Raw genomic sequence first — 27177 nt, forward strand, 5'->3', positions numbered from 1 at the left:
ACAGAGGTGGGGGGCCAGGGTTAGATCAGGGGACACTGAATACCTATCTGTTCTCTCAGCCCAGAAAAACTCTCCCCCAGATATGCGGGTGCTTGGCTCACCCCTCACTTTCTTCCAACTGTTATCTGGCCACCCTGTCTCAAATGTCACCCCTTTTCATATCCCCTTTCCTTGCTTTGTTTGTTCTCCTTAGGATGCATCAGTGTCTGACATTCTATGTATCTTGTATATGTAGAATAGCCGGGGATTGTCATCCAGGTTGTACACAACTTATTCTGAAGCTCGACACAGTTGGTGCGGGGTAAATATTTGTTGAATGCATGAATGCCAACTCCAGGGCCACAGTCCCCCTGCCTGATCCTAAAAAGGCAGTACCAGTCTGTTTGGGGGAAACAGACTGAATGAATGCCTTAGTGTGTTTCTCTCGGAATTCAGAAGCAGTTGATTCAGGTGCCATTAGAAGTTTGGTGGCATCCTTCCACTTTTTCTCTCCTTTAGCACAAAATACCTGAGCACATACAAGGAATTAAGCTCAATAACTATTGCTTGACAGACCTGACAGACTAATTTGTTCAATTTGATTTACTCAGTGAAGACAAAGACATCTCTATGAGCTCAACTCTCTTCAAACGTAAAAAGAATACAGGACATTAATAAAGACTCAACATACAAACATTAAAAGCATGTAAAAAAGCCACATTGCTTGTGATTTTGATTACTGCCACCACTATGGACAAGGGCTATGAAAATAGTAGAATAATGAATTTTGGGGGTGAAGCAGGGATGTTTGTTTTACTTCTTAAAGAAACATCCTAGAGTACCCAGTGACTTCAGAAGCAAAAAACCGGATGCCTCCCTGGGATGTTATAGCAATGTCTTAGTTCCAGTGAAAAAATTCACTAATTTATGGCAAGTTTAAAAATTGATCAAATTATATAGGAAATACTTAACAGAACAGCATATGGAAGCAGTTCAGCCATCACTTGCATTCTTTATTTTTTAGAGGAGGAAAATGCAAGAAAGCAAGCGTCATACCCCACACCTACCTACAGGAGTGTCATTTGACTCCACAGTTGGTGAAAGAAAAGCTAATTCATAAGAAAAAAGGAAAAGTGAAACAAATAAAAATAAGCTATAGCAACTGAAATAGATTCCTTTTCTTTAAGCAAAGGGATTTTTCAATGAAATAGCCATACTGGCATGATCTGTAGTCTGATAAGTTTGCTGAAAAGTAAGTTCCCATATTTTACCAATACTTTTTGAAATGGAAATTTCATAAGAAAAAAATTAATTCATCAATGAAAGAAATCAGAAAATTCAAATATCATGTTTGAATCAATTATCTTTTCTTATTGAAAAGAAATGTCTCTGTTTGTGAAAAGGTTAATAGAAATAAAGATGGATTACCTTGGTATCTTTGAATCCTGCCTTTTCCAAATGGCATTGGTAAGTTCAACGGAATATAATGTTCATGGTTGCACACTACACGGAGAAATTCAAACTTGTATTCAAAGAGGGTCTGCAGGAAGAAGTGTGTAGTCATAAATACCTCACTGGATATTTTATACAGGATTCTAAAAAACCTATTAGCAATAGTATGCTAGAAATAGTCATTAGCTTCTTGACCTTCTTAGAACTGCATACTCTATTGCACTGTACAGATTTCAGGAAGGCGGCAGGGACTGATTTGAAAACTAAGGACACATTTCAATAAACAATGTCTTCAACTGATTTTTAGGGCTCCTCCTACTTCAATGAAGGACTTCAGGTAGCTTATAATTACAGACACAGGCTCAATACAATAAAAAAATTAGTAAGGCAGAGCTTTAAAAAAAAAAAGGAAAAAGATAATTCTACCAGAGAAAGGCTACATGGTGACTTCTGTTACCAGTAACAACCCCCGCACTACCTTTGGGTCTCCAGGAGCAAAACAGCTAATGTAGTTGTTGATCTGCTTGAAGACAAAGCCCCTGTCCATGAAGGTGAAACATCTCTGTGGAGGAAAACAAGCAAAAAAGGTATCTCAGGTCCAAACATTTCAGAAATTTGGATTCAAAGCAGCATTTATTGCTAATAAGTTTATCCACTGACATAAAAAACATGCCATCAACATTGCCAGAGCACCTACTCTATTCTAGTCACCCTGCTAGACAGCTGGTAAAAAGCATATCTTTGTCCCATAACTGATATCCTCTTCCCTGGAGGTCCCCACCTTGATGAAGACAGCAAGGCTATGATTCGCGTTCTTAGATGCCTCTGGATTATCTCGAAACTTCTGAGTGATGTGTGGCATCAGCATATTTACAACGGTTTCCACTGCATGATGATAGGATGCAGGAAATCTCTGGTTTCGCAGCAACTAAAAAGAATTCAGAGCAAACATTTATGTATTAAGTTGCAATCATTTGGGAGGAAAAAAATATCTCATCCCTGAGTCCATCTTAAAAAACCCAGAGTTTCTAGCTGGGTGCTGTGTCTCACACTTGTAACCCCAGCACTTTGGGAAGCCAAGTTGGGAGGATCACTTGAGCCCAGGGGTTTAAGACCAGCCCAGGCAACATAGCAAGACTCCATCTGTACAATAATTAGGTGGGTGTGGTGGTATGCACCTGTAGTCCCAGTTACTCAGGAGGCTGAGGTGGCAGGATTGCTGGAGCCCAGCAGTCTGAGGCTGCAGTGAGCCAGGATCAGCCACTGTACTCCAGCCAGGGTGACAAAGCAAGGCCCAGTCTCAAAAAAACCCCATAAAACCTCAGAGTCCTAGTCTTGTTTATCTGAAATTGGAAAAAATGAATTAACCCTCTTTCTTTCAAAGTACTGTGAAAGTGTTCAAATACTTCAAGTAAGTGCTGTGGATTAAAACTGGAACCTCAAACTTCAGCGTAATAAAGATCACCTAAAAAGTGTTTGTAAAAAGGTGGAGCTTCTGCATCCATTCCCAAAGATTCTGATTCAGGAGCCTGGCAGCGGGTGCAGGGAGAAGGGGCAAGAACCTGCATTTTTACTGAGCATCTTTGATGATTCTGATGCCTGTACCTCTCAGAGATCTCTTTAGAAAGCACTGGCTTACATTTAAGCTCCAAATATTCAAACTGAAAATACCGATTTTGATGACTGTACATGATTAGTTAAAACTGCTTGGCAGCAGTCTTCTCACAATCAACTTTACACAGTAATCTTTCCCCAACAGGAACCTACAAAATTACACTCAGATTACTTAGCAATTAGCTAACACTTATATATATCTTCTACATGTCAGACACTGCACTACATATTTGTATGTACTTTTTCATTCAATTCTTGTAATACCCCTATAAGTTTAATCCTCATTTGTTAAAGGGTCAGAGAGGTTAGGTACATGTGTCCTCAGTCACACAACTAACAACAATGATTCAGACCCAGGTCTACCACAGAATCCAAAACTTGGGCACTCTCTGTTACACGAAGCTGCACTCCCCCTGTGTCTATAAACAGAATAATTTACTGAGAGCCTGAAGTAGGAAGGATGCTCCATTACATTGATCCATTCATGCATTTAATTCTAACAGCCACAAGAGGGGGGTATTTTCATCCCCATTTCACAGACAGGAAAACTGAGGCTGAGAGAGCTCACTAAAAAGTACTAATTGACCTTTAATAAAACTGTCCTTGTCTTCCTCCTTTTAGTAACTGAAGAGTAATGGTTTTACAGGGGCACATGGCTGCCCAGCCAGACTATATTTTCCAGTCTAACTTACCACTAGGTATGAGCCACATGACCAAATTATGGAAGGGATGCGTGCCTTGTTTAGGCCATGCTCCTAAAAGGAGCCGCTAGCCTCCCTTGTTCCTTCCTGTGCCACTGCCTGGACTGTGCTGTGGCGGTGAGCCAGCTTCTCAGCCACGTGGATGAGGTGAACATTGCAGGCTGGATAACTGGATTGGAGGAGCTTGAGTCACTGAATGATCTTGGGGAACTAGCTGCCCTGTTCTCCAAACTGCCTACCAGCTCATGATTGTCCAAGAGAGAAATGAACCTTCTGTCGAATTTAAACCACTATTATTATGGCCTGTTTTTGAGCAGCCAAACCAATGTCCCAATATCAAACAAATAGTATTTTCTAAAACTGGGAACTGCAACCTAGACATTTCTGACATGACAGCAGGCATTATATTATGCATTAAATGCCAGAACCTATTAGGAATATTTGAAATACCAGCTTTATAACAATTTCAATTCTCAAACCAATAACGAGGAGATGTTTATAACCTTACATAGAGTCAAGAATCCAATGACGAAAGGATCAGTAACAAAAACGTGAAGCTCACCAACTTTAAAAAACAGAATGGCAAAATGTGAAATTCCAAAGGGATTTTGTTGCATATGTGCCACCAATAACTCTATATCCTGAGATGACAGCATCAATAGATGACCAATTTCCAAGACCGCAGGCAAGGCCAACTCTAACCCCCGGCATGACTGCTAGCTACCCAAGCTGGCCACTCCTGAAAAAGAGGTATCCCAAGAAATGCTTGTGGCCTTCACAATGGGGCTGAGTCAATGGCTGCTAAAACCAGGAAAAGTGATGGAGAACTCTATCATGGACAGGTTGAGTGGGCACCATGTAAACCTATTAATCAACATTATTATAACTAAAAGTAGAACAGCTGGGTATATACGCCTCCTGATGTGATGCAATAGTAACAGCTATGAGGTATCCTTGCCGGAAAAAAAATCAAACCTGAATCAAATTAAGTCTCTAGATCCAACCACAAGTTCACAGGGAACACAGGGGCAGAGAACCACGTATGTAACACGGTGAGGCTACCATCAGCCAAATCTAAACTGTGGGGCATTCTGCTGGACAAATGACCCACTTTCTTCAACAAATATGTTGCCAAAAAAAAAAAAAAGTCCAAACAGATGAAAAGAGAACAGTTTAAGAATCAAAGAAACTTCAGAAACACAGCAACTAAATGCAAGGTGTGAACTTTGTTTAGATCCGGAAGCAGACAAACCCAACTATAGGATGACATTTTTGAGACACCTGGGGAAAACTGAATATAGACTGGGTGTTAGATGATAATAAAGACGTTTTGCTAATTTTGTGTGGTGTGATGTTGGTAGTTATATCTTTTTTAAAGGCTTATCTGTTAGAGATGACATGCTAAAAGTGTCTAAGATGGAGTGAGAAAATAGCTGGGAACGGCTTAAAATACTACAAGGTAAAAATGTGAGGGTGGGTGTGTATCAAGCAAGGGCAGTAGAACATTGACAAGTGGGGAGGCTAATCCCTCTACTTCTGCACTTATTAGAAAATATAGTAAAATGTTTGTATTAAAAAGAAAGAATACATGGAGAAGAATGATGGATAATTTACATACCAACCCATCATTAGTGCTGTTCAGTGACTAGGCAATGACAACTCATGCCTGTGAAGGCTGAAATGAAGTTCTCTCTGCAGTGGCAAATAGCTGTTGTGAAGAGTCCTAATTGGCAATAAAACAAACTAAAGCCTTTTTACGAGGTATCATACACATTTCAAGGTAATGAAGACCTAAGCAATAGAATGTTTTTATGGAGATTACTATAAACTGAAATAGAAGAGGAAAATCTAAGATGATGCTCAGGTAGTGAGTACCTGATAGAGGCTTGGAGAAGAGGACGCTGAGACACTAAGGGACTTCTCAGCCAAACCAACCTCAACTCCCTGCCACGTCCTGCTGGAGGATCTCTTGCCGTGTGCTGTGCTGCACTGCAGCATCCCTTTCTGTCCTGGCACCACCTGACAGGTGCTGCCTGTGTGGGGTCAGCCAGCCCAGCACCTGTCCTCACAAGATCAGCCTCTCCAGCCACATGCTGGATGCCACGCCCCCATCCTCTGCGAGCCACACTTATGTGCTGCCCGCTGGCTGCTCAGCACCTACCAACTGACTCCTCGAATGAACGGGATCTCCCTGAAGACCCACACTCAGCCTGGCTGTGGAGGCCCCTGTGGACGCTGCGGTTAACAGCCAGGTCTTCGTAGAGACCCAGGATGGGCTACTCCCCGCCCTACAGGTCATCTGCTCTCCCACAGCTGTGCTGCCCAATCATTGCTTCATGGGTGAGGACTTCGGAATGGTCTTCAAATGTTCACTTCTTTGTTCTGCACTGTGTTCTTCCACTCTCTGGTGTGGTTTAGAGGCCTCTTCTCTATGGGCTATTTTACTGCTTTCCGAGGTAAATAAGACTTTTAATTAAGAAACTTCCTCTTTGTGGCTTAGCAAACAACAAAAGTAATGGGGCTGAGAAGAAATTTACCAATGACATTTCCCTGCATTCTGGTTACTCCCCTTTATCAAGATCCCTATGTTATTTCCTCTTTCTCCCATTTTCTTCTACAACTTGGTTTTGTTTTTGTTTTTTGTTTTTTTTTGAGACAAGGTCTCACTCTGTCACCCAGGCTGGAGTGCACTGGCACAATCACAGCTCACTGTAGCCTCATCCTCCAGGGCTCAAGCAATCCTCTCACCTCAGTCTCCTGAGTAGCTGGGATAACAGGCATGTGTCACCATGCCCAGCTAATTTTGTTCACATTTGCAGAGATGACGTTTCACTATGTTGCTCAGGCTGGTCTTGAATTCCTGGGCTCAAGCGATTCTCCTACCTAGGCCTCCAAAGTGCTGGGATTACAGATGTGAGCCATTGCGCCCAGCCTACAAACTCCATTCTTCCTACCTCTTCATCATTTTCATTCCCAAAGATCAGTCTTCTGTCTATAATCTGCATGTTTACCTCACTCTCTGCCCTGCTGACACAATGAGAATGGCACCTCACATCTTCAGTTGCAGGGAACATAATTAACTCCTGGCCCCACCACTATGCTGTGGAATCTACAGCTGCATTTGTACCAAGGCCACCCGTGCCTCCATGCCTCACATGGCTGCTCCCTGCCAGTGACTGAGGGTGGAAAGGAAGCTGCAGCAGGCTTGTTGCTGGGGGATGTGGGACTCCACTGATGACTGAGGAGGAGGCTTGAGGCCTCTCCAGTGCCTTGCTCACCTCTCTTACTTAGAATTCCACTGTGGCCCAAGACGCTTCCTTCCTTCTCTCTCTTCTTAACCTTGGGTCACACATGTGCTGCCCTCTGATGGCTCTCCCACTGTCTCCTGAGCGCCTTCCCATTTTCCCTTGTAGTCATTGCCCCAATAAGTCTCAAGCATGACTACTCCTATCTGGTGACTCAGATCAACACAGTCCCTTTCTCCAGAGAAAAGCTTAGGCTTATGGTTTCAGCAGATTGGTACTCACAAATCTATTTCTTTAGTTCTGTCTGTTCTCTTCCCTGTCCCAGGCTGAACCTTCACCTGCCAACTGGAAATGTGTTTGGCTATGCCTCAGCCCTTTGTGAAACAATGGCTGGTGACTTCCCAGTATCTGTTCTCTCTTCCCTCTCATGGTAATAGAACCTCAACTTTTAACTAGGTTCATGGATACCCAAAGTAAAGACTACATTTACCAGCATCCCTTGCAGCTAGGTACCGTCATGGCTAATTCTGGCCAATGCGATAGCAGTGGTAGTGATGTGGCAGCGCAACTTCTGGGTCATATCCTTAAAAGGAAAGGTGCATCTTCCCCTCCCTACTGGCTCCAGCATGGATGTGGTGGTGAACCCAGTAAGATCAAAAGGAGGAGCAGCACTCCAGGGGGCAAACAAGATGGAGGCCTCTCATAACTGTGGAACAGAAGCCTCTTATGAGCTTGGGGTTTCAAGTAAAAAGAAATAAACTTTTGCTTTCCTGTTTAACTCACTGTTACTTCAGGTCTCTGTCATAGCCACTGAACCCACAGCCCTAAGCATATGACATCCCAAGCCTAACCTCGCACCTTCCCTGGTAAACCAAGCCCTCTACTCTACTGCCTCTCTCAAAAGCTCCTTCTTCTATGATCTCACGCTCAATATCTAGGTGGCCTTTCTTCCCCCACTCAAGTCTGACCTTACTGTGCTCTGTTTTGTTTCAGTCAGGTTTATTGAGGCATAATTTACATACCATAAAATTCAGACTTTAAAAGTCGACAGTTTGGTGAGTCTTGACAAGTGAATATAACTGTAACCATCACCACAGTCAAGAAGAGAAAGTACATCTGTTGTCCCCATCCCCACCTCCAGTCCTGGGCAACCACGGGGCTGCTCTGCACTCTGTAGTTTTTCTTTTTCTATAATGTCATATACAGGATATGGACCCAAATGGTATGTAGTCTTTTGTGTCTAACTTCTTTCAGTTCATAGAATGCTTATGAGATCCAACCATGCTGTTGCATGACTCACTACTTTGTTCCATTTTATTACTAAGTAGCATTCTATTGTGTGGAGTTACCACAATTTGTGTATCCATTTACCAGCTGATGGTCATTTGGGTTGTTTCTAGTTTTTGATTATTATGAATAAAGCTACTGTGCACATTTGCATTTAGGTCTTTACATGGATACATCTTTCATTTCTCTTCAGCAGATATCTAGACGTGGAACTGCAGGGTTGAATGAATGGTTCTGTCTGAATAATCTCCCTTACTCATTCATAATGCTCTCCATCCTCATCCTCAATCCCACCTTATCCTCCCAATGCCAGATCTTCATCAGCATCACCATAAAATGTCATTTCATATTATTGCAGTTAGAGAGCTAAACAAATAAATAAATCAAAATTTAAAATGTCTGGTGAATCTGTTCCACAGGCTATTTATACTTCAGGGGATAAGCAGACTTATTGATATAAAAGTTTCCAAGCCACTCTGCTAATCTTTATACTCTCTGTCATCTCGCCACTCCTACTAAAGAACCTATTCTACTTCTCTAGGTCTCTACCAATTCATCTGCTGCTTGGCTTCACAGCTCCCCATAATCTCATCTTTGTTTCTGAGCTAATCTTGTTTTTCACTCTTTCCCCTCTAATCTCAATCTATCCAGCCTGAACTCTGCCCCAGCGGCCTTACCTGGGCTGAGCTATTTCCTCTGCCTGGTACTCATTCTCCTATCCCTAGACTGTGGTATCCTGCAAGGCCCAGGTAAAGTTCCACCTGTATCCCCACATAAATCTATGATTCTTGAAGCTCACATATACACCTTCCTGCACGCTGCTCTAAATGTTCCAAGCTGAACGTTTTCTTTCTCCAATGACTAGGTGAGCTTCAAGGTTAAGGGTTCACTCTCAACTCCATTTGCATTTTTCCTCAATGCTTTGCACATTACAAACAACTGTTCAAAACACTCGAGGGTGACGTATGCATACTAGCATTCTACCTATCACATATGTATAGTGTTTACAAATTTGGTTAAGGGGAAGTCCAAACAGTCCATTTAGACTATGAGCCACACCCTCCTTCTTTCACTTTCAAAAACAGTTCTTTTCTTTTTCAATTTAGCTAGAAAATGGTTGGAGGTTAAACAAGCAATGTCTAAGGGCATATATTCATCCTACCCTATGCTAGGTTTTCCAACCTCCTTTCTTCCAGTATACCTGTGGAATGCCAGCAATGTGCTTCACTCCATGTGGGAGGAAAGGAAATGCAAAAGGAGTCTGCTGAAATTACAGCTGCTAAATATACATGGTGGAAAAGAAACACCAACAAACTGTTGACCATAGGGGCAGAGAGTGAGGAGAGGACTCCTCCACAGACCTTGATGATGTCTGCTTTACATTTTTCTCAAATATCACTTGTACCCTCCAAGTACATGTCACCTATGAAACTAGAGTCTGGCACAGTCATACGCAATCCATCCATACTTTGCAGGTCCATCCGCTGTAGTAAGGAAATTACTTATTTTAGATGCTAGTTCGAAGGGGTTCTGATTCACACCCTTCCTCAGTAAATGTAACAATGTACAGTTTGGTTGGCTGGGGACAAGAACGTGGCCACTTCCACCTTCAGCAGGAGTGCAGCACTGGAAGTAAGCATAACGCTGTGCCATGTCCCTCCATGTAAATATGCATTGAATGGACTCACTCGACTACCACCAAGAATGACATAAATTGTACACTGAAAGCATCAGCTTAATACACAACATGCATGTGTAGCTATCCTTGAGTAGAACACTTTAATTGGCACTGAAAGCGCTATCTGGCTGTTATGAATCCAGGGCCCAGGTGCTCCTACAACACTGGTGTGTGCCTCGTCATGACACTTCAAGAAAGGTTCCCTTGGCTGGGCGCGGTGGCTCACGCCTGTAATCCCAGCACTTTAGGAGGCCAAGGTGGGTGGGTCACCTAAGGTCAGGAGTTCGAGACCAGCCTGGCCAACATGGTGAAACCCTGTCTCTATTAAAAATATAAAATTAGCTGGGCGTGGTGGCGCATGACTGTAATCTCAGCTACTTGGGAGGCTAAAGCAGGAGAATCGCTTGAACCCAGGAGGTGGAGGTTGCAGTGAGCCCAGATTGTGCCACAGCACTCCAGCCTGGGCAACAAGAGCAAAAAATATTAAGGTCAGAAAAAATTAATAATTTTGGTCTAAAAATATTAAAAACCCTAAGGGGATGAGATCAAAGTTTTGGAAATCACAAATGGTATAGGAATGGTGAATATTCATAAATTCAGAAGACTAAAACAAAGAATTAGGACATAAAATTCTTCAGATGTAAATAAGACAAACACAAAAACAACTAATTCAAACAGAAAACTCATTACTCTTAAGATACGAGACACACTGAATGAAGGCTTTAAGAAAATGTTAGAGGAGCTCTCAGCTCAATAATGTGTGATTAGGGCAAAGAACAGCAGGGTGTCTGCAGGGCCAGGGAAGCAGAAGCCAGAGAGGAGTGCTCTAAAAGTGAAAATGTTGAACCCTCAAGGTGGTAAGCAGGTGTTTGTGAATCTCTTTTTATAGTAAATTATGTTATGGTGAAGCTTTCTCCTGTGGGATACCAGAGTTTCCTCTTAAGCACTTAAAAAAAAAAAAAAAAAAAAACCTACTTCTAAAAACTCTCTTAATATTGTTTTAGGGTCAAAATATAATTAACTTACAGAAAAGGCTGTGCATGGTAGCATTTGAGTGGTTTGTGTTAAGTTCCAAAAACAAACCATTTCCCAGAGCAAAGGTGTTGACAAATCATGTTATAAGGCTGGAAATGGCAGCACCTCTAGGAGAGGCCCACTGGGACTCTGCCACAAGTTCTTGGCTCTGCTCAGTTGTGTGACCCTGGGCAGGTCACTTCACAGTCTATGCTTCTGTCTCTACCTCTGTGAGGTAGGGGAGGAGCTGGAACAGAAGATACCTTTCAGGTCATTACCACCCTTGAAGTGCTATGGTTTAATTTGGCATCTTGAGAACAAACACATGCAAGTAAATTCCTTTACTTATTTTCTAATGCAATTCTCAGAAAGGTGTCACTGGCGCTTGATTTTGAATATCCTTGTATGTATTCCTGGAAGTGTTCATTACCTCCTTGACCATCTCTCACGTGGTCTTCCTTGCAGTCATAAGGCAGAAAAGCCTCATGTTCATGTAGTTCCCTGAACTGTGGTGCTGGGTCCTAAGCTTTCGCCAACACCACTCTCTCTCCACCTGGTCCTCATTCTCCTTCTTCACCTAGCCAACTCCTGTTTACTCATCAGAACCTACTGCAACTGACGCCTCTTCCAGGTGGTCTTCCCAGATTCCCCACACTACTGAGCACTTTGTTCCTACCTCTTCAGAGCACTCGTCATGAGGTAGGGCAGCCACTGAACGAAATGCACACCTTCCCACCTGAACTCCTTGAGGGCACAAACTGTGATGCATTGAACTTTGTAATCCTTGGCGCCTCAAACATAGTAGGGGCTCAATGAATAGTTGCAGAATGAATTGGTTATATTTTGAATATAATCACGTTACCATTGCTTTTAAAGGATGACATTTATTTAGAGCCAAAAATAATAAAAAATCCACTGGCGCCTCGTCATGGGCTGACCTGTGCCCCCCTCAAATTCATATGTTGAAGTCCTAACCCCTAACACTTCCGAATATGGCTGCACTTTGGGCCAAGGTTTTAAAAGAGCTGATGAAGGTAATGTGAGGTCATTAAGGTGGTTCTTAATCCAGTATGACTGGTGTCCTCCTAAGAAGAGATTAGGACACAGACACGCACAGAAGGCTGCATCTACAAGCCAAGGAGAGAGGCCTCAGAAGAAACCAGCCATGTGCACAGCTTGACCCAGGACTTTCAGCATCTCAATTGTTATAAAATAAATTTCTATTGTTTAAGCCACCCAGTCTGTGGTACTTTATTATGGCAACCCTAGCAAATGAACACAGGCTATAATCCTATTCTGTATATAACATGAAAAAATGTATAATTTACCATCTTTACCAGTTTTAAGTGTACAGTTCAGTGGTAATAAACACATTCATATTCTTTTTCTCCCCCATCACCTCCTCCCCTTCTTTCCCAGTCTCTGGTAACCACCAATCTATCTTCATCCAATCCACTTTTTTAGCTCCCACATATCAGTGAGACAACATTTTTTTACAGAAAAGTAATATATCTACATGATGTGTGTGTCTGTGTGTGCATGTGCACGCACACTTAGCTGCGTACTGCCAAGCAGACAATCTGCTAGATTTTTCCTTGGCAGGCTGCTCTGGCATGATTTAGATGGAGCATTTCTCTGTAGAAGGCAGGGCCCACTTCCATCTGGCATCTCCCTATGCACTAAAATCAGAAGCTTTAAACTGGATTCAAAAGAGAGAGACAGAAAAAAGAAAAGGAGAAACCACCTGGCCAGGCCCAGTGTCTGCTTTACGGGAGGAAAAGGAGGGCTTTAGGCCTGAACCATCAACCTTCTGCCAGCAAAATCTAGCAGGCTTTCCAAGGCTTCCTCGGAGAGCCCAGATCCCTTGCACAGGAGGCCTAGATTCTGCCCCTCCCTCCCTATCCCCTCTCCTGCCTACAAGGATTGCGCACAAGTGTTCATTGTGAGACAGTGCCCAGCACCACCCGCTCCCTGCACAAGCTCCTTCTATAATACTTCAACCAGACCCTGCCTCCAAACAACTACACTACTTCACTGTCACAAAGACAACTCCAGGACTCTGCAGGTCTCAGAGGAGCCCTGGAAACTTCAAAATGAGAAAGTGACACTGCCACTTCTGTTTACTACATTGGAACTTTATAGAAACTTATCTACCTTGAGCCTCAGAGAGCCTGAGGTGGCCAAACACACCTCAGTGGGCACCAGTCCAGAGACAAGACCAGTCATCTCAGGGCTGAGCGCAGTGGGAACCAGGGGAAGCAGGGGGGACCCACAGTCAGAAAGGAACACACATCCAGGCTTCACCACAAGGGGACGCTGGGGCAGAGAAGAAATTTGAGACTGCGCATCTGCCCCAACGAGATGGATAATCTCAGAGTCTGTTGATTGGTTTTGGAGAACATGAGATTGGTGAGATACTCCCATCTAAGAATAAATGTCTATGATGGTCAAGACACTTAATAAATCATGGGTAATGACACTTAAAATTTATGCTGAAACCACAATTTCCATTTCAACAAATGTGAAGATTTCTAAGCTAGTCAAAGGAAAAGACATATTTTTCTTTAGGTTAATAACCAAGTGATTCAGGAATACAACCTTTGGGGCCAGACTGGACTCAAAACCTGGCTGCTCCACTCACTGGTAGCATGACCTTGAGCAAGTAACTCAAGCATGCTGGCCTCAGTTTCCCCATCTATAAAATAGGTAAGAACAGTACTTTCCTCAAAGCGTTGTTATGAAGCTAAAATGATTTATTACTTGTAAAGCACTTAGAACAGTCCTGTAACTGGCACAGAGAAAGCGTGAAGAAACGTTCACTACAAAGCAATGAAAGAGATTACTTTTCCCCTAAGAACACAAGCTTCCACTTGAAGTAACATACCTTAACTTTGGAGTTCTCTATCAAATGCTGAGCCATGGATTTGATCAGTACATCAAAGAAAAACCATGAGTACTAAAAGAAAAGAGAACAGGACCCAGTAAGAACACAACAAACTGGTAGGTAAGACATGAACTCTCTCAGGCTGACAATATGATTGACATAAAGCAGGTGTGACCCTAAAACACGGCTGCACCTCTTGGCACATTATGACCAGAGCCGACAGGTGAATGGCAGATGTCTTCTGCTTGCACAAGTTTAGCAACAAAGAGCTGCATCCTGCCGGGAAACTGGACACCTGTGCTCAGCGTGGCACAACCAGCACGAGGCTCTGCGGGGTTACGGGTGTAGTCTTTCCCCTTCACTGACCTCTGCTTGGTGACACTTGTCTTTAGAGTCTCTAAGTCATTGACCTTCATCACTGATTTGAACATAATGACTATTAATCCTCAAGAGCCAACACTGAACACAGTGATGCTTTGCAGCTCTTCTCTCAAGACACAATTAGAAAAGTTGGTATCAGAGAACACTACCCCTTTTTAGGGGGTGGTGATTGTCTCTAAGAGCACTCAGAAAGGCTGTATTGATCAGGCTGTGGAGTGAATTCCTGTTAATCAGTTTCAATCAGAGCCACACTGACTCTCCTGACATACCTTCAGTAGTTTGTTGCTGGTGAGGAAATCGGCGGAAGGCTTGAGAATCGTGGTCATGGATTTGGTCAGTTCTTCATGCACTGTCTTGTATTCAGAGGCAACATATGGCTCAGCCTTATACGCGTACTTTGAAGAAAAGAGAAAGAGACTTTAATGCACTGGCTCTCCAACGTGGGCTGAAAGCTTGAGAGACTCCCAAGAATGGAGATCAGGGACTGAGCTACAATCTCATTTGTGGGAGAGGAAGGTGTGGATACAAAGATGGGAAGGGTGAGTGTCATGTGATAAAAAGGAGTCCAGGATGTCTTCAAGAAAATATGTGAGTCATCTGACCCGGTCAAATCCGTGACCAGCCAGCCGGTAACTCCACCTGTGCCAGGGGCTTCAAGGAATGTGTGGCACAACAATGTATGACTGATACCCTAAAGGACCAAAACTTTACTTTTTAAATTATCACATAGTTGTAATTTACAAAGGTATTTAATAGTAAACAGAATATGTGCATCTGTTTAGAATAGTAACTGCCACTCTACTTACTGGATGTTGTATATAAATAAATAACTTGTTGATGTTTATCCTAACAACATCTCTTGCTGTCCCACAGAGTCATCTAATTTGACTGTAGCCAGAGCTAACCTTCCTATCTGGGAGAAGCAGTTTTGCTGGAAATTTTAGATGGAAAGAAAAAAAAAAGGAAGACAACTAACGTTAGCAGAGGCCTAGCCAAGAACAACTTAAAATTCTTCTTTAAACTTCCACATTGAGACATATTATTTGCAAAACCCATTAAAAGAAACGTAATTGAAGGAATGGAATTAAGTAAATTAGTGAATGGCTGCCCCTCTTCATACCTCCCCTATTCGGGTACAAGCATTGGCTATGAGAAATAGAAGAGAAAGCATACATTACAAGCACATCCTCAAATAACCAGGCTTGTGAAAAAATAAGTCCTTAGAAGGAAAACTGGAGAGCCACAGATGTAAGTGATCAGAACAGTGTGTTTTACGTACCTTAACATATGACCTCAAGTGGCTCTCCAATCCTTCCTCATGGCACTGGGCAACCACATGAATAATGACCCTACACACCACAGGAGTGAATAAAGCAATGAATATGTAAAAATGGAAACATTTCATTATTATCACAGCAGTAGTAGAACAATGATGATGCTATCAGCACTTAGGAAACAAGGAGACAAGGAATTAGATGGGGTCCTTACACATGGGATCAAAGACATTTCTTAAATATAATGTTCAGCACACAGTAGCATCCCAGCTATGCATGACTATGCTCCAGATGTGGACAGACTAGAAGTGAGGAAGAGCATCCGTCCACCTCCCTTACCGAGTCACGTTAACCGCGACTTCTTCCTGTGTGGCTCTGGTGAGGACTCGGAACAGCTGGTTTAGGATAGTGGGCAAGAAGGCGATCATCACGTGGCCTTCCATCGCATGCAGACTCTACGGACACAGAATGGCACAGTTCATGTTATCCTTCTAAAAGTAAACCAGCCTAAAGTAACTTCCACTCTTCCAAACAAGGATGGAAGAACTCCCTCTAAAACAAAGGGAAGGCTGTGGTGGGCAGAATGTCCCCAGAGGCGTCTGTGTCTTAGTCCTCAGCACCTGTGAATACATCACATGGCCCAGGGGAGGTAAGGCTGCTGGTCAGGCCTTATGCTAGGGATTATCCAGGTGTGCCCATGGAATCGCAAAGGGCCATAAACCAGAAGAGGGAGACAGAAGGGGAGAGGAGTCAGAGGGAGCTGGGACAGAGGAAGCAGGGTCAGAGAGATGCTGTGTGGCTGTCTTTGAGATGGAGGGAGGGGCCGCAAGCAATCACATATAAAAACTTCATTGTTTATGTGGCTATGTATTCCGTTTTCCTTGTTAAACCAAACAAATTTCTATCCCATTTCTTACATTTCTTGTTTTGTCCCCATGCCCTTTTAGCTATTTCCCCTTTCCAATATGCTCCCCACAGCCACGTTCTGGATGAAGCTCTCCTAGACAAACCCTGCCTGGCTCTTGCTGCTTAGACACGCCAGGAACCCCTTGCACAAAGCTGGGACTGGTTCTGTGCCTTATTTCTTTATTTGATTTGTCTGCCTAGCATGCAGTCACCAAGTTTATAGTATCTCCTACAATGAACTAGAAGTTCCCTAAGGGTGAGGACTGAAGTCTCTGCTTCTGTGCCCATCACTGTGCTCGGTACCCAGGGAGGTCCGTCTCAAGTGAGGGGTTTTCCATGCGTGAGAAACAGTATGTTTTAGAGATCCTGCCTTGAGCAAAGGATACATGGGACTAGGACACAGGCAGGAGTAGTGCCGTTCCTAGGTCCACTTCTTACCACTATCTAAACCTCACAGAAGCTACTGATGTGAGACATCCAGGTAAGAGCTTCCAAGGGGTGAGAACAACACCCACCACCAAAGAGAAAACCCAACATACTCCAAACTCATTTAAAAGGGGATACTAAGAAAGCCATGTGATACCTTAAGGTACTTTACAAGTTCGTTTCCTAAGGCTTGGGCTCCAGATTCGGTTTTCTGACAGTACTGGAAAAAATTATGTAAATGCTGATCCTGAGGTAGGGAAAAAGGAAAAGAAGAAGAAAGTCTATTAGAATACACGCTGTGGAAATAGAAGCATTTGTTTCTTGCAGCATGCTTTTTTGCTGTATGTTGTTGTTGTTGTTGTTGTTGTTGTTGTGAGACAGAGTCTTGCTCTGTCGCCCTGGCTGGGGTGCAGTGACATGACCATGGCTCACTGCGGCCTTGACCTCCCAGCCTCTTGCAATCCCCCTACCCTAGCCTCCTAGGTAGCTGGGACTACAGGCACACATCACCATGCCTGGATAATTTTTGTATTTTTGTAGAGACAAGGTTTTGCCATGTTGGCCAGGCTGGTCTCAAACCCCTGGGCTCAAGTGATCTGCCCACCTTGGCCTCCAAAATGCTAGGATTACAGGTGTGAGCCACCACACCCAGCCTCATCTTATTAAGACTAAAAATTGATCGTGTACAAATAACATCAAGAAGATCCTCCAACGAAAGGAGAAATCTGTTGCAAAATGATGCTTGTACTAGTCATTTATATGAATACATATGAGCACTTCAGTTGTACTTTCTTTCTTTAGAAAAAGATCTATAGAGTAAAAATATAGTAATATAACACATTAGGATTTTTTTCTTCTTGCAAAATGGTGCAAACTTAGTCACAGAGCAGCAACTGCTAATTTTGTTGAAGGAGCACATACCTGAGTATACACTGTAGAAACCAGATGAGTGGAAATTTTCAGCAGTGGCTTGCCTCCATCTACCCATTTAATTTCCGGACCATAATGCTAAAAAAAATATGGAAGAAACAATATCCCTACAGATTAGTTATTTTGGCTCTAACATGATTATCAATGAGGGTAATGATGAGGGACTGAAAGAGGGCCCAGAGAACTTTAGTGACTTGGCAACCGTGCCGGGCCCATGGCAGGAATGCAGCTGATACACATTTCTGCCCCCTTTCTTCCCCCAAAGTACAGTGCTTTTATTACCGGATTTTCTAAGTTATCTTTTCTGTTTCTTTGCAGCTGTGTGAGTTATTGTTCATTTGAGAGGGAAAGAATCCTATTACACCAGCATCTGAACCCAACTTGAGCTCAGGATTCTGAAGAAGCCAGTAAAAGGTGCCAGATAAAGCAAACAGCATAATATGCAGGCCTGGCACAGGCAAAGGGTCAATCGTCTGCTCACACTAATTTCAACTTTTGAAACCTCCATTTCGCTGTCATGCTCAATTATACAATTTATTCTTCTTTTGGAAAATTAAACTATTTGTCTATAATATGAACTTAAATTTGGCATCATTTAAATGCAGACAAACATAAAAAGAACAGGCTTTATTTAAGCATGTTATAAAGCCGCAGTCTATAAAATTTAAGATGGCTAAAAAGAATGCAAAACCAACAAAGCAATTGAAGAAATCTGGGGAAAATTAGGCTTTCAAGAATCAGAAAGGTTTCAGAATGTGCAACCCTGTGGGTGAGAGAATTGGCGTACTTGACTTACTTTAAGCTGGAGGAAAATTCCTAATAGTTTGCATGACCCTAAGAACTCATCTTTATTTGAGCATGGCCAGTCGGCAGAGACGGACCTTATCCCAAATTTCCAAGTCTCTATTTTCCCGCTGAGACACCACTAGTTCAGGGCTTACAAAATGCCCAAACTGTGATTCTGACATTGAGGTAACTGCTAACAGCACTGTCTTCAATTGGTCAAAGTTTACTTGAAAATGAATAACTAATATCAAAATGGTGGAAGAGCAAAAATACTGTTTGCTTTTTGTGTGTTATTGTTGTTTTAGTTGTTCTTTAATGTTTTCTGAAAAAATTGGGATGAATCAATCTTAAAATGTGACATACCCTGCCCATCCCAAGCTCCTGGTAGCCAAGATAGCCCGAAGGAAGGTTCGCCGAGACCGGGATGTGCTGCTCGCTTGTCACCACCCTTCCGTCTTTCAGGAGGGGAAGCCAGGAGTAGCCAACTGTTGAAAACAAAGAACAACAACAACAACAGAACACTGTGAGTGTATGAAAACTTATGAAAGCAAGCCAATGTAAAACCGTCTGATTTTTAAGAACTTTTCCTATCAATTAGAGTAAGAAATTTAAAATGCCCTAAATGTAATCTCTGCAGAACATTGTCTACAATGTACTTAGGCCTTTTCGGGGTTAGAATTCTACAATCTTCTTTTATAAAAATGTACATATGCAGGCTGGGCATGGTGGCTCACACCTGTAATCCCAGCATTTTGGGAGGCAGAGGTGGGCAGACTGCTTGAGCTCACGAGTTCGAGACCAGCCTGGGCAACATGGCGAAATCCCGTCTCTACAAAAAAATACAAAAATTAGCCAGTGGGTGTGGTGCGTGCCTGTAGTCCCAGCTATTCAGGAGGCTGAGGTGGAAGGACAGCTTGAGCTCAAAAATTAAAAAAAAAAAAAAAAATTACATATGCAACCCAGACATGCTACCTATCCGTTACCTATAAAATTCGTTTAAAGATCCCTTTGCAAAAAGATGGAAATTTAGAATCTTAATACAATTTAAGAACCTAATGTTTCAATTATTTAAAATCAAAGGAATGGTAAGCCCCCCCCAACCTTGGGTTTCAACGACATCCCTCTTCTTCGTGCTTCCTTTACTTGAGTTGTCACAGCTGACATGGAAGAATGTGAGCAACAGGTGGTGCTTTTCATGCAGCTGAGTGGGCAACTCTATTTTAATCTGCAAGGGAAGACAAAATAACAACAAAATATTCTAAAAACACAGAAACTCTCAGTGGAAGCAGAGACAGTATGTGTTACTCAACGCATAAACGTGCACTTGTTCTCCGAGCGGATATTAACATTTGCACTCAAAGATACTGAGACTATAAATTGTGCCAAGCAAGAAATGAATCCTGAATTCACCACTCAGAAACAGGAAGAGAGTTGATGGTATTTCTAGGAAGAATTGGAAAACACAGGACAGTAACTGCTACGCTAAGTTACCACAGCCAAGGCATTATGAAGAACCAGGATAGAACATTCCCAAGGAACATGCATAGGTTTCAATGAATTACATTATATTTTATGTAAGCAAACCCAGTGATAAGAAAGAAAGATTCTCAGGTCCAACAAATGTAACTAAAGTATGAATTTGATAGGAAATATACCAGAATATTAATTGTGGTAGTGATCGTGGGATTATGACTTTTTCTTTTCTGTATTATCTGCATTATCCAAATTTCTATTTCTTTTAATAATGAAAATGTTACATTTACAATCAGAATATATAAAAGAAATACTTCAACATGCAGTTCTAGCTCTGTAATTTCAGTGTAATATGCAGCTTCTCTTGAATTTTGCTTTACCAGGCAAATACATTAAAGTTTCCCTTAAAACTGGTCAAATTCAGTTTCCCCTTAAAAACATCACTTACCTCATCATAAAATTCTGGGTTTTGGTGATGGTGTAAAACTGCAGCAAAGGCGCTTCTTGTGAAAACTGGCCCACCAGGTCTGCCATAAATGCACTAAAATAAGAGTTACCAAAGGGAAACATCATGGTTCGATTAAGTAAGAAATTAAACTCGGATATATCGTAAAGGAGGAGGCATTCCTACGGCATAGACTTAGCATCGCCACCTCTGATGGACCCCAGGCCTGTGAGCCCCGGACTGCTGGGTCCTGCCCACCTTCCAGCTTGCCTCGAAGCCCATCTGCCTGCTCCCCTTCCTGCCCTTCCAGGTCACAGCCCTGGATGATGCCTTGCTCACTGTTCCCTTTCACATTTCCATGCCTTTTCTTATGCAATTCTTCCGTCCAAATAACCTTCGCTTCTGCATGCATCAAGAAAACGCTCAAGCATTCTTCAAGAAATTGTCAACTCCTTCCATGTGTCCCCTCAGCATTTTTCTGTATTAATTTTCAGTTTTGTCCAAAACTCCATTTCGTACCATCTGCCCACCAAGATCTTTTTCTCCACGACTGTTTTTCCCACTTGACTGAATTTCTTGAGGACAGATACTATTATATATATATATATATATATATATATATTTTTTTTTTTTTTTTTTTTTTTTTTGCATCTTTGTCTCCTTCTGCTCTTAGGAAGTCACTTTAACATAGTCACAGTAAAACAATTTGGGTTATGAAGCCAGACTGCCTGGGTTTGAATCTTGGTTCCACTAATGTTTTACCTTAGGCAAAAAATTCTGCACTACTCCCCTCACCTAAAACATATGGATAATAGGCTGGGTGGGGTGGCTCATGCCTGTAATCCCAGCATTTTGGGAGGCCAAGGTGGGCAGATCACACGGTCAGGAGATCGAGACCATCCTGGCTAACATGGTGAAACCCCATCTCTACTAAAAATACAAAAAATTAGCGGGGTGTGGTGGCAGGCTCCTGTAGTCCCAGCTACTCAGGAGGCTGAGGCAGGAGAATGGCATGAACCTGGGAGGCAGTGCTTGCAGTGAGCCGAGATCACACCACTGCACTCCAGCCTGGGCGACAGAGTGAGACTCCATCTCAAAAAAAAAAAAATGGATAATAATAATACTTAACTCAAAAGACTATTGAGAACCAAAAGAGTTAAACACACACTAGAGCAGTGCCTGGAGTACAAACAGCTTTCAATAAAAGTTACCTATAATCTACTGCTATTATTATTACTATACTGTAGTAAACATTTAATAAAATTATCAATTGTTGATCAGTTATTATTATTTCTATGATCAACATTATTCATATCCTAATTCTTAGCACCCACAGTATGAGCACTTGGCTCATAGGTGGACAGTAAGTGTTTGCCGAATTGAGTGTGTATAAGAAACTCTGATCCTTAAAAAGAATAAAAAACAGTCAATTAGGAGCAAGAACCTAAATATTCCATATTCGATAAGATTGAGTATATATGTTTATACATTGTAACATTATATATTTTTGATTTGTGTCAATTAAAATGTGCTAAATTGTTTTAGTTGTACGGTATCATGAAAGTGCATTTTGAAAATGGAAAAATCAGAATTCGTAGGTGAACATACATTAAAAAAAAACAAACCTTAAGGGGCTGAGAGTCTTCCTCATCTGAATCTTTGAATTCAATGCAAATCGCAATATTTCTAGCCTGCAGCAATAAACAAAACAGAATAAGAAAAAACAACAGAAAGTCAGACTATGTAAGTACTTATAAAAGAACATGGGACGCTGAATCTAAAGGGAGGGTTTGACATCAAGAATGAAACCTCCATCTTCATACTCACCTTGGCAAAAGACTTTTGACTGTCGTATTTCAAGTACTTAGGATAAACATAAAGGTGATTGGTGTAGATGGTGTAAGGCTGAGTGTGTTTTGGTATGCAGGGCACAAATTCCTCCACTTCAAACGTGATGGGAGTTTTACTGCAGGTTTCAAATTGTTTTGTGGGAATGTATGATGAATTAACATAATCTGCAAAGATATTCAAAATAACTCAAACTGAAGTAAAACCCAAACTAACAAAAATTCTGTCTATTATGTAGAACTGACACTTACTAGGGAAGTCTGAGGAAACATTATCAATTGTAATGTCTAGATTGCCTAAAATCACTGGGAGCTTAGCCATCTTCTCAGGTCTGCAAACAAAAGAAGAGAAAAATTAAACATTTATAAGTTAACTCTAAAACCGACACTCTAGAGCAGCACTTCCAAGAGAAATATAAAGCAAGCCATAAAGACAATTTTAAACATTCTAGTAGCCTCATGAAAAACAGCAAACAGGAACTGGTAACATTAATTTTAATAATATACTTCACTCAACCCAATAGGTCCAAAATATTACCATGTCAGTATTTAATCAGTATAAAAAATGTGTACTCTAAGTCTTTAAAACCAGATATGTATTACTGGTTTTATACTTAAAGCACATCTCAATTCAGACGTCCTGTATTTCACAGGACAGCCACACATGGCTAGTGGCTGCGCACTACACAGTACAGGTCTAGATAAAGAATATCAGCAAAACAGTTATAGCTCAAGTGTTCCTGAATCACTCCAGCCTCACCATAAATATTTGGCTCATTTAGAATCATCACCATTTGGGGGAGCTAAGCTATGAGGATGCAAAGGCAGCAGAATGATACAATGAACTTTGGCGACTTGTGGGAAAGGGTGGGAGTGGGGTGAGCGAAAAAAGACTACACATTGGGTACAGTGTACACTGCTCGTGTGATGGGTGCACCAAAATCACAGAAATCACCACTAAAGAACTTATTCATGTAAGCAAACACCACCTGTTCTCCAAAAACCTATTGAAATAAAAAATAAAATAAAACATACAATCATCACCATCAGGAACTAGAAATCATCTTAGGCTCCAGTGTCCAGCACAATGCTGGGTACAGAGTCGAAGCTCACTGAAATTGTTGTATTAATATTTGTTCTGACTCAATCCAATATAGGAATCCCCTGTGACACTCCTGACAAGTGCTGCTACTGCCTCACCCTTCCTAGTGACAATGAGACTTCTGACTCAGCGGTTTTGACACTAGTCTGCTCTTGCTCATAGCATGGTGAAATTCACCTCCCTGAAACTTCTACTCACCAAGGGGTCTAGCGATGTTCCTCTATCTTTCAACCACCTATACTACACATTCTGAAGCCCTCTATTCTCAGCACTTTTGCACCTGCCCCAATGTCATTCTCTCCCAGAAGAACCTGCCATTTATATTACAGAGCCTGGAACTGCATACATCTGGCCAGTGTGGGTGCACAGCTGGGTGCACAGCCTCTGTCTGGTTTTCAACAATATACCTGTCTACTAACACAGCCCCAAAGCTATTACTTTTAGGTAGCCATACCATCCTAGTGACTCACAGGAAATTTACGGTCACCTAAAATTCCTACATCTTTTTTCACATGCTTATTTCTTTGTCCTTTATTTATATAATTATATTTTTGGACCTCAGAAGAGAATTTAATTTTTGTCTTGCTGAAATTTCATCGTATTGTGTTTGAGCTATTTCTAGTTTATCAAAGTCCTCCTAGATCCAGATTCTACCACCTACTGCATTAGATATTCCTAATAGCTTTATGTCATAAAAATATTTAATCAGCATGTTATAGTCTCATAAAAGTCATTGATAAAGATACTGCACAGAATATTGCCAAGAACAGGCTCCTTCCCAAGTCTCTGGAGGCCCATTTCCAGACTGACACTAGCTCATTCATCACCCTCCCTAGCATCTGGTTTTTCCAGCAGTTGAACAACTGCCCACTCACGTGTGCAGCACTTCTTTGACTCATTCACAGGCTACCACAGCACCCACACGTGGTAAATACATTCTGCTGAAGCCTTTGCACTCCTCTACTACACAAGCTTAGCGGCGCAGTTACAAAGAGAGAAGAAATGCAGTTAGGATGACTAGTTCAACACGATATGACTTAGTCTTAGGAAACAGAATGCCGCCTCACAGTCCTTCCTAAGCCACCTGTTTCAGATCTCCTTTGGAACATTGCCAAAGATCACCAAAGCACAGGGACTGGCAGATTCAGCATTTGGTTTTGTTCCCATTTTTGAAAAGTTCCTACCTACAATTTTGCAGATTCTTTGGACATGACTGCTGACTATTAAGCAGCCTCACGTGTCACTCCTCAGTACATCTTGGAATATTTGTCACCTGAATTAGGACTTCCCTAAAATTTCTAAATTCCTGCATCCTTAAGACTAGAGACGATGTTGAAAAGATCCATCGTGGCCCATCGCCAGCTCTAAGCTGCTAAATCTCTTTCTCTCAGGGTCCCTCCCTCTCATTTCCACTTGTCTTCTGTTTACATCTGAGTTTAAATGAACAGTTCCTGAAAGAGGTAATGGTCAGGAAGGCAAGTCAATGATTTTTCACATGTTCCGCCTTCCGTTGAAAAGATTTCTGGCCAAGCTCTCCAGGTACAGCCAAGCATTCCCCTGCAGTTTGCCCCTGTGCCTGCGGTGTGAGCTGCTTCACACACACAAGATTCTTTTCTGTTGGTGGGAGGAGGGGCAGCAGCCTCCCCTCAAGGGTCAGTCATTTCCTGAGAGCTTTTGACCGAGCATCTCCCAAGCTCTGGGTACTCCTATGATGATATCTTGTGGAGCCTCTCTCAGCTTCACATAGAACTCTTCAGGGGCATCAACCTTCAGACAGGGGGTTTTATGAAGGTATCAATTTTCTTGACATACAGTGCCTTGCTCACCTCTTCAGTGGAGGAATTCAACACCACAACACATCACAAGACACTGCACTCCACAAAATTGTAGAGACACCTATGAAGTTGTATCTGCTTTGAGTTAGAAATACTCTGCTTATTACAAATTATACTTTTAAATATAAGTAAGTATGCAAGGGTAACGGATTTCACCCCCTTCTAATTATTTTCACCTATGAATGAACAGGCATCTTCGTCACCATTTTTAAGATCACTCCAACATCCTCCACATATAAATTTTTGAGAGAGGTGGAACACAATTAAAATACGTTTCTAAGCAACATATTTTAATTAAATGATCTTCACTGGAAATCTTCCTATAGTGTATTGTGTCCTTCTGTGCCTAACTATAGTTATTTCTTATTCTATTTCCTCCCTCTGCTGAGAGATTTTACTTCTAGTTGCTGCTTCTGTAAAGACATTCTTTCCATGTGTTTCCAAGCACATTTCTGAGTTTAGTTCCATATTATGTAGCACATGGGCTTTTAAAAGTTTTTTTTTTTTTTTTTTTTTTTGCCAGCTTTAAGTTTTTAAAAACCCAATCTCAAACCCATTTCAAAAGTTTACGGTTTATGTTGAATCTGGTTTATTAGACATCAAACACTCACAGGCAATAAAGATTTTACTGCCTTTTTATGCACTTCCAGAGTGGTGGTTGTGTGCGTGTTACACAAACTGAATTCTTTCATGACTGAGAATAGTTTTGGTTTTTTTGCTTTGTTTTGCTAAAGAGTACCTATATTCTGTGCAAAATTTATAAAATAATCCTTGAACATGAAAACTCATCTTAAAATTACACGAATTAAGTAAGCATGCAATACAGACACTTGCAGGATGCCTGGCCTCTGGGAACTGCTCCTGTCTGTGTGTGAATGTAGAAGTGAGGCTCAAACTCTCTCTTAGGAACATTTTCCCTTCCCACTGCCCATCCATTTCTGCTAACTCAACAATTCCCACAGAGGAAATGGGAATGGTATCATCAACTAGCAGTCCTCCCATGCCAACAGATTTGGGGTCCTTATCTAAGTGTTTCTGCAGCCGGTCCTCCCTTCCTGACTTCCTGTATTGGCTCGTTAAAATGATTAGCTGGCAATACAGGTATGTTTGGACTGCTATTGGTGGTGAGTTTAATCTTCTAACTGTGTTTTGTGAAAGGAAATATTCCCTAAAAGCTTTGGTGTCACTTAAAAAAAAACAACTATATATGATTGAAAGAAATTTGAGATATTTTTGTTTCAACAGAAACCACTGAGTTTATGTCTAAGAAGAAAATTCAATAAGCATTTATCAAGTGCTTAGGATATGCTGCAATGTATGTACTCAGGACCATGGGGGAATGCAAACAAGACATAATTTCTTTCCTCAAGAAGCCAAAAGTCCAGTAGACACTGTAAGCTACTTACGGCATATGAGGGCAATCACTTTCACAGAGTATGTACAAACCTCTACCAGAAGGCAGGGTATCTAGATCTATCGAGAGGGAACACGGGATGAGATCAGTATTCATGGTGGGAGAAATCACCTTAATGCCTTTTGCATTTATTCCCCACCACGGTTTTAGGGGGCAGGGGCTATTATTATCCACCCTTAAAAAGAGGAGGCGGCTCAGGCAGAGAAGCCAAGTAACCGCCTCCAGGACTCCCAGCACAGAAGTGAGCCACAGATTGGGCTTTGAAAGATGAGTAGAGTTCCCCGAGAGAGACAAAGGAAAAGGGGAAGTGTGTATGCTGTATGTGTTTGTGATTTATGTGCTGCTTGATGAGGCAGGAAGGGGACACAATTTGGGCAGAGAGAAAAGCATGGCAGAGGGAAGTCCACAGTGGGTTTAGGGAAAGTCAAGCAGCCCTACTTGGCTTGAGTGCAGTGTAACCAGAGCAAAATTGGGGTAAGACTGTAAAACCTGGATGCAAAGAAA

At 41.9% G+C, this 27177-nt stretch overlaps 1 protein-coding gene across 44 annotated transcripts in view; it reads right to left on the minus strand.

Annotated features, from left to right (window-relative positions):
- Window positions 1-27177, minus strand: part of DOCK9 (dedicator of cytokinesis 9) — a 292970-nt gene that overhangs the window by 71141 nt on the left and 194652 nt on the right. For 22 of the 44 annotated variants that reach the window (XM_009427176.5, XM_054665524.2, XM_054665517.2 and 19 more), the window contains exons 16-30: window positions 22575-22654; window positions 22303-22490; window positions 22101-22166; window positions 20479-20571; window positions 19659-19782; window positions 18921-19042; window positions 17763-17849; window positions 16999-17088; window positions 15849-15964; window positions 15515-15584; window positions 14505-14630; window positions 13855-13926; window positions 2213-2359; window positions 1910-1993; window positions 1408-1519 (exon numbers count right to left, since the gene is read on the minus strand). In XM_009427176.5, coding sequence (XP_009425451.2) covers window positions 1408-1519; window positions 1910-1993; window positions 2213-2359; window positions 13855-13926; window positions 14505-14630; window positions 15515-15584; window positions 15849-15964; window positions 16999-17088; window positions 17763-17849; window positions 18921-19042; window positions 19659-19782; window positions 20479-20571; window positions 22101-22166; window positions 22303-22490; window positions 22575-22654 — 1577 coding nt within the window. Of the gene's footprint in view, window positions 1-1046; window positions 1089-1407; window positions 1520-1909; window positions 1994-2212; window positions 2360-13854; window positions 13927-14504; window positions 14631-15514; window positions 15585-15848; window positions 15965-16998; window positions 17089-17762; window positions 17850-18920; window positions 19043-19293; window positions 19387-19658; window positions 19783-20478; window positions 20572-22100; window positions 22167-22302; window positions 22491-22574; window positions 22655-27177 lie in introns of all 44 variants that reach the window. The other 22 variants (XM_054665504.2, XM_054665497.2, XM_054665488.2 and 19 more) reach the window with 3 other exon arrangements.

The sequence above is a fragment of the Pan troglodytes genome, chromosome 14, assembly GCF_028858775.2.
Source record: "Pan troglodytes isolate AG18354 chromosome 14, NHGRI_mPanTro3-v2.0_pri, whole genome shotgun sequence".
Classification (NCBI taxonomy): Eukaryota; Metazoa; Chordata; class Mammalia; order Primates; family Hominidae; genus Pan; species Pan troglodytes.